Source organism: Mus caroli, chromosome X (genome assembly GCF_900094665.2).
Source record: "Mus caroli chromosome X, CAROLI_EIJ_v1.1, whole genome shotgun sequence".
NCBI classification, from domain to species: domain Eukaryota; kingdom Metazoa; phylum Chordata; class Mammalia; order Rodentia; family Muridae; genus Mus; species Mus caroli.
Window position 1 is genome coordinate 104,810,888 of NC_034589.1, and position 15,411 is coordinate 104,826,298.

The following is a 15,411-nucleotide window of genomic DNA, read 5'->3' on the forward strand; positions in this document are numbered from 1 at the left end:
GGGTATGGGGGACTTTTGGGATACCATTGGAAATGTAATTGAGGAAAATACGTAATAAAATAAATAAATAAATATTACTAAATAATAATAAAAAAAGAAAGAAAGAAAGGCTAAGTGAATTGATAGAACTGTTGACATTCTTCATGTGGTGACCCTTCTGCTTCCACTACTGATGCAATTTAGTTCTAGCACACAGCAGGAGGATTGTACCCTATGGTGATGTTCCGCTATGAAGATACTTACATTCTGCTACTATTCTCCAGTGCTTATAATTTTGTTGAAGTGTAATATTTGCTGAGTTTGAACTGAAAATTACTTGTTTGGTGAACTAGTTGTGGTATATTCATTACCTTTTCTTATCAAAGCACAGCAATATACGCTCTTTACAGATAAGGACAAATCTTCCTTAGTATTTGAATCTGTAATACCTTTTCCTTATGATGCCTGTTATGTACAAGTGTTCAAAATGTCTGTTATTTAAGTTGTCTAAAAACAAGATTTATTAAGAAACAAATCAAACAATAGATGTTTATCTTATTGTATAAACAAAATTTCTGGTTTATCATGCCTTATGAAAAAGTTCTGGTTATCCCTTTTGGTGCTTGCAAAGAAATTCAATGGATTAAATTATACGAGAATGACTATTCTTTTAGTATTGTACAATTTATTGACAGCTACTATAGTCTTATTCCTCGGTCACTACAACACTATTACTCTATTTTAAAGGCAGGACTTTAATACAATTTCTACTGTATCAATTCTGAATTGCAATTTTCATTCTTTATATTTCATAGGTATTGTTCAGCTGCAAATGATTCAATCTAAAATAATAAGCTAAATTACTGCCTAATTTTTAAAGTAGATATACATATTCAAGAATAAGTTGATATTTTTATTTCAATTCATCACCTAATATATGAAATGACAACATAAAAAAGTCTTCTCCACAAAATTTAACATACTGATATTTCATATGTTTAGAATAAAAACTTACTGCCATATTTAGGCCAGTTGGTGAGTCAATATATAGTCTTTTGGTGCTAAAATTAATAATAATAAAATAATTCTAATAATTTTCGATATGTTCTGAATATTTTTTGTCTTGTTAGATTTTTGAAGTCTAGGCTTGTGTGGAACTCACTATGTAACAGGCTGGTTTTAAGTTTTAGCAATCTTTTTGCATTGGTCACGTGCTGAAATTACCGGTGCAAGCAATCATGCCTGGTTTGGATATTTATTTATTTATTTATTTATTTATTTTGGTTTTTCAAGACAGGGTATCTCTGTATAGCCCGTTTGCTGAAATTACTGGTGCAAGCCATCATGCCTGGTTTGGACTTATTTATTTATTTATTTATTTATTTAGGTTTTTCAAGACAGGGTTTCTCTGTTGTTTATTTATTTATTTATTTATTTATTTAGGTTTTTCAAGACAGGGTTTCTCTGTTATTTACTATTTATTTATTTATTTATTTATTTATTTATTTATTTAGTTTTTTTGAGACAGGGTTTCTCTGTGTCTCTCTGTCTGTCTGGCCTCAAACTCAAATATCCGCCTGCCTCTGCCTCCCAAGTGCTGGGATTAAAGGCATGCGCCACCACCGCCCGGCAACATTTGACTTTAAAGTTTGATTAAGTCTTGATAATTTCAAGGTAAAGGTTAGATAAACATAGCTTACACTACTTTCTATAAACCTCATTCGAACATTGAGTTTAATTTTCTCTACAAAAATATATTGCAAACATAACATAGGTCCCATAATTGAAGGAAGAATGCAACTGTAACGTACTCCTTGAGAATGAAGGTATTCAACTGTCTTGGTTATTACATACAGCACATTACTAGCTTCCTGCTCTGAGAAACATTTCTTTTTGAGAATACGATCCAGAAGTTCTCCTCCTTTNATCAAGTCCGTAACAAGGTAAACATATTTCCCATCATCAAAGACCTAAAAAGGAATGTGTTTTAAAGTTTTATTACTTATAATCACTATCCTAATTTCTGTAAGTTATATTTACTTTGCTTTGTTAGTACAACTTCTAAAATCAAAGTGCACATATAACTTCTTTCTTGTTAATGTAGTACAGACTGTACTACAGGATGAATTAGCTAAATTATCTATTATGCAGTTCTGTAAGTCCATGCCATGGAATTTGATAATATGGAGTTTTTGAGGTTGAAGGTTAGAATTCTATGAAACCACATAAATAAAAAAGTAGAATTCGGTGCCTTTCAAATAGCATGTATACTGTATTTTCATTATATTACAAGTATTTCTTCAATAGTAATCGTATTTGTGATAGTAAACATAGCATTTATTAGTTTATTGATGAGTATGGTCTAAACACATGTTGAATTCAAATAGTGTATAAGAAATAGATAAAAGCATTCGTACTCTGTATGGGACTTATTTTTATATAAACATAGAAGTACACACACACACACACACAGATTTATATGTATACACAAACTACTGTTTAAATATAATGAATCAGATTATATCATATTACCCAAAACAAATTGATCAAGATGATGGTTAATATTTTGAATATTTACAAAAATGAGCCTATTTGCTAGTGTAAGAGTCATCATTCACTGATACACATCAATGTATGTATTAAGATGCTCATTTTATACAACTACAGGCTAATACTATTTCATTCAAGGAATGATCCATGATTCTACAGCCTATTCTCCATAATCAAGAAAGTAAAATTTCCAGAATCAATTATGTTTCCAGTTGTAATATTGCTGAGTTAACTACTCAGAATATATTCAGATTAGTAGGATATTCTTTTATCAACAATCATCATTCCTTACTGAAATCCTTAAGAAGAGAACATGTATAGAATTACTGGAGAAGGAAAGCAGCAAATTGAGGTTTGAGGGCAAAGCTATAAAGGTCTAGTCCATAACTTCATTAACTTAGTTGACAGATTTTTAAATACCTCCTTTAAAGAGATAATGTTGGGATGTTGTCCATAGCGCATCAAAATTTCAATTTCTTCTGAGGGGTCTCTCTTATTTTTATCAATGATCTAAGAAACAAATGGACAAAATTTTCAAAATCAATCAACTGATTTTCTTTAAGTAGAAAGAAATATTTTCCATTTATATCTCTCTAACTCTAGCATTTTGTTAGTATTGTTTTGATATGGATTATACAATTTAGCCCAAGGTGTTGTAGAAATTACAAAGCCCAGTCTGGCTGCTCATATATGACAAGCCCTATCTATAGTCAAATTACATGCAAGTGCCACCATGTCAACTTTCAACCAGTTTAAACTACTAAAAATACTTAAGAATTTAAGAACATCATTCTCTAATTGTTTAACATTTAAAAATTCCCTACAATGGAAATTTAACAGAAAAACTTTAACTTAGACTATACTAAATGATAATATGCAATTTTTACAGTTGCTTAATCTTCACATGCTATACTAAAAATTAATCAGAAAACAAAACAATAAGAAAATAATGCTGATTTGTCAAAATGAGGCCTTGTAAAGAAGTTAAAAATGAAAACATTAAATCACAAACATGTTTCTCATCATCTTATATTTCCTTGTTTCAGTAAACCTGTGTATGAACTAATTTATAATACAAATTATATCCAACAAAAAACAAAGCTCAGAAACAATACCTTGACTGCAAATTCCACGTTGGAAGCTAAATGTATGCATCGCTTGCAAACAGAATAAGAACCAATACCAATATCCTCTTTCAATTCATAAGCTTCACTAAATTGAGCAGCATTTCCATTTATCTGTTTATTAAAAAATAAACACTAATGAAAATGAAATAATTTCATACTTTTTCCATTTTTATCCTAAATAATCACATACCTTAAGTTAAACTTCTTTTTTTTTTCAAATTTATGAGATCATTATGTTTTATTAAATAATTCAGGCTTGAGATGAAAATAATGTACCACATTCCAGAAATCTTTTTTTTTAATTTTTAATATTTTTTATTACATATTTTCCTCAATTACATTTCCAATGCTATCCCAAAAGTCCCCCATAGCGCCCCCCCCCTTCCCTACCCTCCCATTCCCATTCTTTTGGCCCTGGCATTCCCCTATATTGGGGCATATAAAGTTTGCAAGTCCAATGGGCCTCTCTTTCCAGTGATGGCCNACTAGGCCATCTTTCGATACATATGCAGCTAGAGACAAGAGCTCCGGGGTACTGGTTAGTTCATCATGTTGTTCCAACTATAGGGTTGCAGATCCCTTTAGCTCCTTGGGTACTTTCTCTAGCTTCTCCATTGGGAGCCCTGTGATACATCCAATAGCCTACTGTGAGCATCCACTCCTGTGTTTGCTAGGCCCCTGCATAGTCTCACAAGAGACAGCTATCTTTGGGTCCTTTCAGCAAAATCTTGCTAGTGTATGCAATGGTGTCNGCGTTTAGAAGCTGATTATGGGATGGATCCCTGGATACGGCAGTCTCTAGATGGTCCATCCTTTCATCACAGCTCCAAACTTTGTCTCTGTAACTCCTTCCATGGGTGTTTTGTTCCCAATTCTAAGAAGGGGCACAGTGTCCACATTTTGCCTATATAAATTTTGAAACAACTCTCTATACTGTAGGCTTTCTAAAACATCAAAACAATATGATAAACTAATTTATAACTCCCTCCATCAATTTCTTGCCAAAAAAGACATATAACAAATATAAAGATCTTTAACTCAATTATACTGAGAAGTAAATGAAGTCATTAACAATTATCTTTTAATAACTACTAAACATCCATTATTAAGTGAGAGAAATACTTATTTTGAAACTGAACATTGTGATGATGCAGAACTTACCTGAACGATTGGTAATACATTTGAACTTGTAACAGGAGTGATTTTATATTCTTCTGCAATAGAAGTCGCAACAAAACTGAATCCTTTGAAGAGTTGATGAGCGTTTGCGCTGGCTGGCAAACCAGGAGAATCTAATATTTAAATAGTTATATTTTACTAGAATTACAGAGAATTCTGTGATTATAATATCAGCAGTTTTTTAATATATAGGAAACAAATATCACACTATAAATATGACTCATACTTTCTCTCCACTCTTTGTAGACCTGCCTGTGTGTGATATGGCCAATAATTTTTATTTTTTAGCTGCTAAACTCTCACTAACCAACACATAGTAGGGATTAAATATTTCTTGAAGGAATATATGAAAATGATGTCACTAAAGGTTAATTAGATCAATTTCTAAACTGAGCCAGTGTCTGTTTCATGTCTTACCTTGTACCACTATCCAGAAAATTATCAGGTTGTCAAGAAATTTGCAAAACAAAACACCCTTCCATCTTGTACCCTCCACCATGCTTCTGTACTTCTCAATTAGAGATTGTAGTAATCCTGTACACAGAGTCTACATTTTCACAAAACCCAATCTAATTTTGTACAGTTTTAAAATTTTCCTGAAGAAGTTTAATTTATTTAGTAATTATGAGAAAAGTCTTAATTATAAACAAATATGTATCACCTTTAGGTGTTTTGGCAGTAAATTCAGGATCAAAACAGAAAGTATCATCCGGCTTTCCAGAAGCAGGTCTGAAAGGAGGCTGGACTTCTCTTTTATATAGTTTCTAGAGGCAATGGAGTAGTGGAAAACATTTTAACATTTAATACATGTTGGGCATTCCTAATACAACATCTAAAATTCAAATAATCTAACATCTAAAACATTTAGAAAGACAATATGATAGTATAATAGTTATAGTCAAAACAGTAAATATAGTGTATGAAATTATCTTCAAACTATATGAATAAGGCATATATTAAACACAAAGCATTTCATATTACTTGAGTTCTATCCTCAAATTTATTCACGTCCTACCATATATATACATGCACTCATACATACCCCACACACAAAAATCCAAAACCCCCAAATCTTAAACTTTTGGGGTATGCAACCTGTACTTGATAAGCGAAAATGTCACATAAAATTGACAATCTATCAGCACATTAGAAATAGATACATAGGTTTCAGATAATTGTTAACCAAATTCTACATTTCAGAGTTACGTAATGTCCAAAGTCTAATGAATTCAGAGAACATATGTGACATCATATAGTGATGTCACAGCTTGCAATATAAAGGAGTAAAGATGTTTAGCTCTGAATATTGAAATAAATTGTCTCTAGAGCTATGAGCATCCAAAGCACATCACAATGTAACTAACCATTCTGAAATAACTACCAAAATCAATAGATTGTTTTTATGAATACTTCATCCAAAGTAGTTTATTTCCGTAAGATACATTAAATATGCTCTTTGTACTTAATGATCTGAGTTCCTAAACTGTGCATGTTTTAAAAGCACAGATGGGTAAGCAAGATTACAGTTAAATAAGATGCTCTTACAATCTGTGTCTATTAACACACCAAGTGGAAGAGACATTCACTTATCAAACTAGTTTCTACAGAGTTAAGAAAATCAAACTAGTGACCACAGTGCCTGATTTTAGTGTTATAAAAGAAAGACTCATTAGAGAGAATGGCAGGAAGGAAATCTGCATGTTGTTTCCAACAAATCCATTTCACCATTAACAACCTGCATAGAGTGACAATCAAGTCCATACCAATTGAATTTAAAGTAAAGTGTGAGTGGCCATACATCAGATAAAATAGAGTTGAAGTCATTAGCATTAAAAATAAACAAGCTCATTATATTATGAGAAAGATGTCAAGTCAGCAAGAGAAACAGACACATCTAAATGTATACGATACCAAATATTAAACATTTATATAAATACTAGCTGATCTAAAGAGAGACAAAGGCTCAACTGAACAATAACAGCCAGGAAGGTTAACACTCTACTCAACCAACAAAGACAGCAAGGCTAAAACATTTCCTATACTAAATGGTCCAAACATATATCTACCAAAAAATCCACTTAATAGTTTCTCAGAAGCCCCCTGAACATTCTCCAAGATAGACAATAAATCAATCCTCAATGAATTTGGAAGCACTAAAAATATATCAAGTATACTTTTTATTATAAACTGGAAACCAGTAAAAAGAAAAATTTGGAAAGTATGTAAATACAAGGTAATCAAACATTCTACATTTCAACAACTAATGAATTGAGAGAGGAGAAAAAACCCAAGAATTTGGAAAATCAGAAACTAATGGTTGAAACAAGTAATAAAAATAATACCTATAATGCCTATGCTTATCAAGCTGGGTATATAAATTAAAACCTTTATAGCAGAATTTCTCAAAGTTTCTATTTATTATTATGTCCAATGTTAAGAAAGTACCCACAGTAAATTTTTTCCTTAAATTTAATTTGTTCTAATATATATATATATATATATATGTATATATATGTATATGTATGTATATGTGTGTGTGTGTGTGTGTATCAATGAACAATCTAAACTTTAATAATACCTGGGCTTATTATTATTACCTAGAAGAATCTCTTATAACCCCACCCACTTTTCCCTTTACCCACCTTTTCCAATCTAGAGTGGAAGTATAGCATTTATCTTATTTAACAGTTACAACTGACAAGCAAAACTTAGTATTTCAATATATCTACTACTTCAAAGTATTGCCATTCTATATGATACCTATTCGCAAAAATGCCAGATTTAATATAAAATAAATAGATTATGCTCTGTAACACCTTTGATTCTAAAGAGTTTTGCCCATTTCAAAATCATTTATTTACCAACAACCTAATATTCAACTTACATTCCAGTCAATGGAAGCAAAAAAAGCATGTCTTTTGACTTCTTCAACTCCTTCTGACCCTATAATATGGAAATAAATTTTAATGGCTTAAATTTTAATTTGAATTTTAATATCTAATCTTGCTAGTTGACTTCTAAGCTATTAGATATAAATATGACTGTACATTTTCTCTAGATTCCTTATAGTGAATTTATGATTTATTGTCTGGTATTGTATTAACTTTTCCTTATTTACTATTAATTTAAAAAAACCTGATGGATAAACTGAACTGTATAAAACAAGATGAACACCAAATACTAAAATGCAATTTCTATTTAATATAACATTAACTTAATTTTTTTTCACAATTCAATTCATATCTCATATTCATACACTAGGTTAAATCTACAAAGAGCAAATAGACTATAAGGTTAATACAAGGGCATAGACCATAGTATCATATCAGGATCTAGGAAAAGGTTCCTGAAAATTGGTCAAATATTGAGGAGTTTTGACAATATAACTTTTAAGTATATTAGGAGAACAAAATAACCACTCTCAAAAATCTAAAAGGATTATCAATACAGGTAAACTCTGCATGTTGTTCAAGAGAACCCTATATTGTACATTAATTACATGTTCAACAAACCTTTTCATTGAATAGACTATTCCATGATTTAATCATAAAAATATTTTATGTAGAATACTAAAAATTCATAATACAAAGCATAAATGAATTTAAACTGAAAGATATAAAGACACAGTTGTTTAGCTAGTATATGTAGTATATTGTTATAAAGGTTAAAAAGATATAAAAAATACCCAATCTATTTGCTGGATTCCTTTTGAATAGCATCCTTAATAGACTTTGTGCTTCAGCACTAANGAATTGGGGCATTCCAAGTTTTGCTCTGAAAAACAATGGAAAATTTATCACTTAAATCTAGACAATATAAACCAATAAATCTGAAAGTGAATTTAAAAGTTGTAATAATTCTCCTATATGTTAGAAGAGAAAAAGATAGTAAAAAACAGTTTAAGTCTTTATTGAAAATCACATTAAGATTTCAATACTAGAAGCAAGAATTTTTTTCCCTAAATAGAGCAACAGTGTTCCTACTTACTTCAGTATCATATTCATGGTCTCATTTCTGTCTTTCCCTTGAAATGGCAAAGTGCCAGTAAGCATTTCAAACTAGAAAAAATAAAATAAAAAAATAATTTATTATAACTTATAACATATAATTAAATTTGACAAGACTTTTGGTACATGATTATCAAATCATGCAGACTTCAGTTGACGGTAGCTCTAAAGACAATCAGAAATTAGATCACTTAAAGAAGATTCTATGTATATCTCTATGTAGAGTTTGACAGAGTTGAACTGCAGCAGTAGTTTTACTTTATTTCTGACATGTCTTACTTCTCAAACTAAATGTAATCTGAAAATAAGTTATCTGTCTTATAAACAAAGATGCATGTTTAAGGCAAGTAATAATAATGGAAAAAGAAAATATACACTAAAGTATCTGGGATTTACACATACCAAGAAAAAATTTAAAAGTAACCATTGTAAATCCCTTCTAACAAGAAGACAAGTAAAAAATAAAATTAAGAAATGGAAACCCAAAATTAGAAGTAAGGCTAGGGGTGGTGGTGCATTCCTGTAATTTCATTTATTCTAGAATATGAAGCCAAAGAATTACACGTTCAATGTCTGTCTGAGCTACATAGTCAGTTTAAGAACTGTTGGATACCTTAGTAGAAACTGACAAGATAAAATAACATGTACCATTATTTTTAAAAGACTAGGTCTAAGTGTGAGAACTCTGCTGTATGGTAGAACACTTGTCTAGTTTGTCCTAAGTTAAATGCTTAGTAACTAAAAAAAAAAAAAAAAAAAAAAAAAAAAAAAAAAAAAAAAAAAAAAAGAAAGAAAGAAAAAAGAAAAAGGAAGAAAAGAAACGGATAAAGAAAAGGAGTACAGAAGAGAGGGAGGGAGGGAGGGGAAGAGGGAGGGAGAAAGGGAAGAAGTCCTAAATTAAAGATCTTACTAGTTCATTAAATCTTTGTAAGAGGGCAGGGGAAGTGGTTTAGTGGGTAAGGTGTTTGCCATACAGTTTAGATAAAAATTTGGGTACGACATGCATGCTTAACCACAATACTACTAGAACAGAAACAAGTGATCTCCAATCATGCCTCTGGAGCTTGCGAGTCAGTCTAGCTAAATGGTTTGAGCTCCAGGAGCAATAAGAGGCCCTCTCTCAAAAATAAAATGAAATTCAACTGCAAGTTGTCAACTTTGGGTCTGCTCTCCCCGTTCCCGCATACACACATGAACAACAACACACAACATGTACACACACAAAAAAACTATACTACTAATAATTATATTTCAAAATAAGATTTACTACTAGTTTGGCATCAGTCCTGTGCTCATTTAAGCTGAACTCATAACATTAATTAGCTTATGCACAAATCTCTTGTACCATGATAACATCAAATCTACTGCTCCAACCTCATCCTCTCTTAAGCACTATTTTTCTCTTCAAATCTATAGTAATAGTTTGTATGATAGTAGACACAGAAAAAAATGGAGGGACTGCATCTAAGAATCCTACCTCCTCACAAAGAAATTATGGTAGGTGTTATCCCTCCCTCTCCATGTTGCATTATCTTTTAATAAAGTCTGCAAAGGATTCCAGTTATTCCGTTAGTGTCCTTTCTACTACGTTCTGCCTATGCCTGTGCTACATGTTAATGCATTATTTCCCTACCAGGTACTATTAGTATTTCTACCAGTATAGCTTTTGTATTAATCTGCTATCTTTCATACCACTAAGTTCACATATTTTAGAGGTATCTTTACCTTTAAACCATCTCTTCCACTTTCTCGGTCACTTATTCAGCTACTAAGGTTAATCATGTTATCTGAAATGCCTTCAAGTTTTCCTTTTTAGTAAACTCTAACCCTATGACAATCTTGAAAGAATTTTTTTGCCTGTTTCTAGACATTTTATCCCTCTAATTTCCATCCACTTATATAATGATGTGAAGGTTAATCTTCCTAAAATATAACCTTTCTTTACCATCCTGATTCAGACTATAATAGTTTAAAAATACTAAAAGAATCACCTGGAAAAGTTTATAGGTTTATAGCTGCACTTCCTCCATTTTTGCCCTTGTTCTTGTCTTCTCTAATCAAACTGGTGTCCAAAAATTTGTTAATATGATCACAAAAGTCAGTTTTCTTGACAAACTGTGAAATTTTATCGATCATTCAGAGCTTAAGTTCCACCTCTTCAACCTACATTGACTTTTAAATGAATCTTCCTCAAACTTTAAGGTATTTTTGGATAGTTTTCTTAGTTATTTAAATTGTTTCTCCAAAGAAAACACATGGTGGAACTTGTGGCTCTAGCTGCATATGTAGCAGAGGATGGCCTAGTCAGTCATCAATGGGAGGAGAGGCCCTTGGTCATGTGAAGGTTCTATGCCCCAGTATAGGGGAATGCCAGGGCCAGGAAGGGGAGTGGGAGGGTTGGGGAGCAGGGGGAGGGGGGAGGGATAGGGGATTTTGGGAGGGAAAACTAGGAAAGGGGATAATATTTGAAATGTAAATAAGAAAATATCTAATAAAAATTGTTTCTCCAGCCTTAGTTTATGTGTTTGCTAATTGGAGAAAATGCTATAATGTATTGGTAGTTGCAATTAAATTAACTACTGCCTTCCCCAAATAACTCCTTTAAAAAGACATTTACTATATATCAATGTAATGTAATTTTCCATGATATATGGGAAAAATGGATAATTAGATCTTGCAGGAAAACTGTGATTCAATAACCACTTATCACCTGTATTTAGTATTTATATAAATTCCACTACAGTATTTACTGAAATAAAAAAAAATTACAATACAACAGCTAGGGAAGGTGTGAAACAATTGGATAAGTATGATGAAGGTGATAAATTCTGTGATACCTAATAATATAGCATATAAGTGTTGGTTCAAATTAAGACTCAACTAAAACTTTTCTAAATCTCAGATATTAATAGCTTATATAAAAGTATTGCTATTGATCTTTTCAACCGTAACATTAAAACCTTAGCCCTTGTTTAATTGCTTGCTAATCACCACAGTGTAAACATTAGTTATGAACTATTAGAAGAAACCTTTCCTGAGATGACCCCAAAGCTTAAAAGTAAATCCTCAATAGTATTAGCCATGTATTGACATAATTAAGGAACATAATACAACTTACCATAAGTACACCATATGACCACCAATCAGCACTCTGAGAATGGCCTCGTCTATTTACTACTTCAGGGGCCATATATTCTACTGTACCACAAAATGAGTAGGCCTTCTTTTCTTGATCCACTGACTCTTTGCTAAGCCCAAAATCTGTGTTACCAAAAAAAAAAAAGCTGAAAATCTCAGGAAATAGGATATATGAAAAACAAAATAATGAATTAAAACAATTTACATTAGCCTAAATTACTCTTGATGTAGCTAATTTGACAAAATAACAGAAATCAATTTATATTTTAAGATGAAACTCTTTAAGAACATTTAAAAACTGTTCAGCCAATCCTCTCCCTCACAATACACCTTATCAGGTCTATAGCAATTTTGAGGGATGAAAAACTTAACCAAAGCTATCCTATATAGTAAGGTTATCTCAAAAGCCTGTCTATGGGATATGTTCTTCTAGCTGGGTGCTGCCTTGTCTGGCTTCAGTGGGAGAGGAAGCACTTAGCCTCATAGAGAATTAATGTGCCAGGGTGGGAGATACCCAAAGGGACCCTTACCCTCTCATGAAATGTACAGTGATTAAGTAAAAAATTAAATTAAATTAAAAAAAAAAAACAAGTGTGGCCCTTAGTAAGTCAACTACTCTCCAGTGTAAAATAACACACCCAAGAATCTTATTTGTTCAGTGTAAATTAATCTTGAAGCGAATATTTTTAGAAAGGGAATAAAATTGATTATGTAGTGATGTATGCATGGACCCAGGAAAAGCCAGGGGAAGAGGGTGAATAGGATAAAAAAACCATGAAATTCTCAAAAAAAAAACCCTAACCATTTGTAAAGATATATTAATAAAATAAAAAATAAGACCAGAAAATATCTTTATCATTATCTAATCTATATCATTATCATTATCTAATGATAAGTATGTATTTAGAACATAAAAAATTGAAGGTTAACAAGGAAACAATCCAGTTTTTACAAGTGTTCAAAAGATCTGAACAAACACTTTTGTAAAGACATAAATATATGGAAAATGACAGTATCATTAGTCACTAACAAAAGAAAAAACACATTGAGATGCATGCCTATTAGAATAGCTAAAATGTCTATACACATTCAGTAGGTTTGGAAAATGTGTAACTACTTTGGAAAATAATCTGGAAGATTCTTCTTAAATACACATTTACCACAAAAGTAAGTAATGATGTTCTTGACAATTTACTGACATAAATTAAATATTACATTCATTCCAAAACTCTTAATTAATATAATTTTATTAATCTTTACCCAAAACATCAAAAAGTATCCCTTAAATGAAAAAGATAAAAATACCAAGATACCACCATAAATAACTCGAACAAATCAGTGGCCTTCCTCTACTCAAAGGATAAACAGGCTGAGAAAAAGATTAGGGAAACAACACCCTTCACAATAGTCACAAATAATATAAAATATCTTGGTGTGACTAAGCAAGGGAAAGATCTGTATAAGAACTTCAAGTCTCTGAAGAAAGAAATGGAAGAAGATCTTGGAAGATGGAAAGATCTCCCATGCTCATGGATTGGCAGGATCAATATAGTAAAAATGGCTATTATTCTGAAAGCAATCAACAGATTCATTGTAATCCCCATCAAAATTCCAACTCATATCTTCACAGAGTTAGAAAGAGCAATTCTCAAATTCATTTGGAATAACAAAATCCAATTTGAAAATACTAGTAAATAATTAAAATGAAAACAAACCAGTAATACATATAACAGTATGGATGCATTTCAAATGTATTATCCCTAAGGCAAATGAAACCACACTTAAGAAGTTTTAGACTGTGTGTGTACATTTATATTACATTGAGGAAAACAAAACTGTAGGAATAGGACTAGAAGAGTGGTTGGCAGTTAGCCTAAAGCCTATGGAAGAATGTCAATAGGATATTTGAGGGATCTTAGTAGTTTTAGTGGTACTATTCAAGAATTGTGATATAAATTTCTTCCTCTATAGTTTTTCATCCCTCCCTTTATATAAATCACCACTGGATTTTGTCTCATGAATGTATTTGTATGCTAATATAATCAAGATAAATGATGCCATCTAACTACTAGAGGTGTGTCATTCATAGCAATTTCATTATCCAGAAAATCCTATGCTCCACCTAGTGACCCCGTTCTACTCCCCACTCCCTCATTCCATGGAGAACATGGATCTTTTCTCCATCCCCAGAAACTCTGCTTCCACAGTATGCCATGTTGGAAACACGGTGTGTGGCCTTTCCTGGGGCTCCTTTCAATTCAGTAACAGATGTTTAAGGTTCCTCCATGCATTGTAATCACTTCATATTGAATTTCTTTTTAAAATTTCATTTCCTTTAAAATTTTAATTGTAATAAAATATTTATTGACAGGTTATGGTAGTAAATTTGATAGTACATAGCAAGCAATGATTAAATTACAGTAATTAGCATTTTCATTTCCTCAAATATTTTTCATGTTAGGAATCTTCAAATTCTTTTGGAGCTATTTTGAAATGTATACTTAAATTGAATGCTATAGAATATTAAAATGGCTTCCTACCCTCCATAAAAAAGGAAAATAGAAGTAAGTCTATCACCATCACTATGAGAACAATGAGCTTTACAGTATGCTAATTACTCCTGATTTCTAAAATGAACAAATATAGCCCAACACTATTCTCTTTGGTTAATTCAGACTCCTTCAAAACTGATTTTCAAACCACATTCAATGTTTTCATTTAGAAAATAACATGCAGAATACATCTGTGTTATGTCTTTAAGTAAATATTTTTATATTAATATACTGTATCCATTCTCCTAAGACACTTAAAATATTACATTAAAAATAAAATATAATAAGAAATAGTCTTAAAAGTTAGATCAGTGGAATATACGGGCTACAGAAGACAAAAAAAGCCCAGGTATGCCTATAATTGCAGCACTTAGAAGACAAAGGCAGCAATACCTCAACTTCCTGTCTCAAACTCTATGAAAGAGATAAAATAAGATATATTTGAAGTATTTAAATGTATGTATACTTTTACTGATACATTTACTTCAGTTTACAAGGTAATAGCTTTCTCTCCTTTATTTTTACATTGATATATTATATCCCTTAATTTAGAGTGACTTACTTTAAACTATACCAGTCCAAACATCTCTGTAAAAAATACCTCTTAAGTTCCTTGATTATAGCTTTTTAAAACTTAAATATAGAATTTACTATGTTCTGAAATCATATACAGCTTTTTGAGATTAAGCCACTCAGTAAAATATCCTTGTCATCTACTCAAATTATTGAGAAATTAATGATTTAATCAATTAATTACCCAGTAGCCCATCACATGGAAATCACACATAGCTTGTTAATTTATTAATTTATTTAAAATATTAAGGTCATTTCCAGATTTGAGCTATTATAAAAAATATGCTTAGAAGTGCAAAGATTGAA

The 15,411-nt window shown here is 31.3% G+C and overlaps 1 protein-coding gene across 4 annotated transcripts in view; it reads right to left on the reverse strand.

Moving 5' to 3' along the window:
- The window catches only part of Rps6ka6 (ribosomal protein S6 kinase A6), a 140,460-nt gene that overhangs the window by 17,545 nt on the left and 107,504 nt on the right, over nucleotides 1-15,411 (reverse strand). For all 4 annotated transcript variants that reach the window (XM_021153084.2, XM_029473708.1, XM_029473709.1 and 1 more), the window contains 9 exons: nucleotides 11,961-12,103; nucleotides 8,823-8,893; nucleotides 8,521-8,609; nucleotides 7,720-7,778; nucleotides 5,497-5,599; nucleotides 4,818-4,948; nucleotides 3,645-3,767; nucleotides 2,950-3,039; nucleotides 1,791-1,949 (listed from right to left, as the gene is read on the reverse strand). In XM_021153084.2, the coding sequence (XP_021008743.2) occupies nucleotides 1,791-1,949; nucleotides 2,950-3,039; nucleotides 3,645-3,767; nucleotides 4,818-4,948; nucleotides 5,497-5,599; nucleotides 7,720-7,778; nucleotides 8,521-8,609; nucleotides 8,823-8,893; nucleotides 11,961-12,103 (968 nt within the window). The remainder of the gene's footprint in view (nucleotides 1-1,790; nucleotides 1,950-2,949; nucleotides 3,040-3,644; nucleotides 3,768-4,817; nucleotides 4,949-5,496; nucleotides 5,600-7,719; nucleotides 7,779-8,520; nucleotides 8,610-8,822; nucleotides 8,894-11,960; nucleotides 12,104-15,411) is intronic.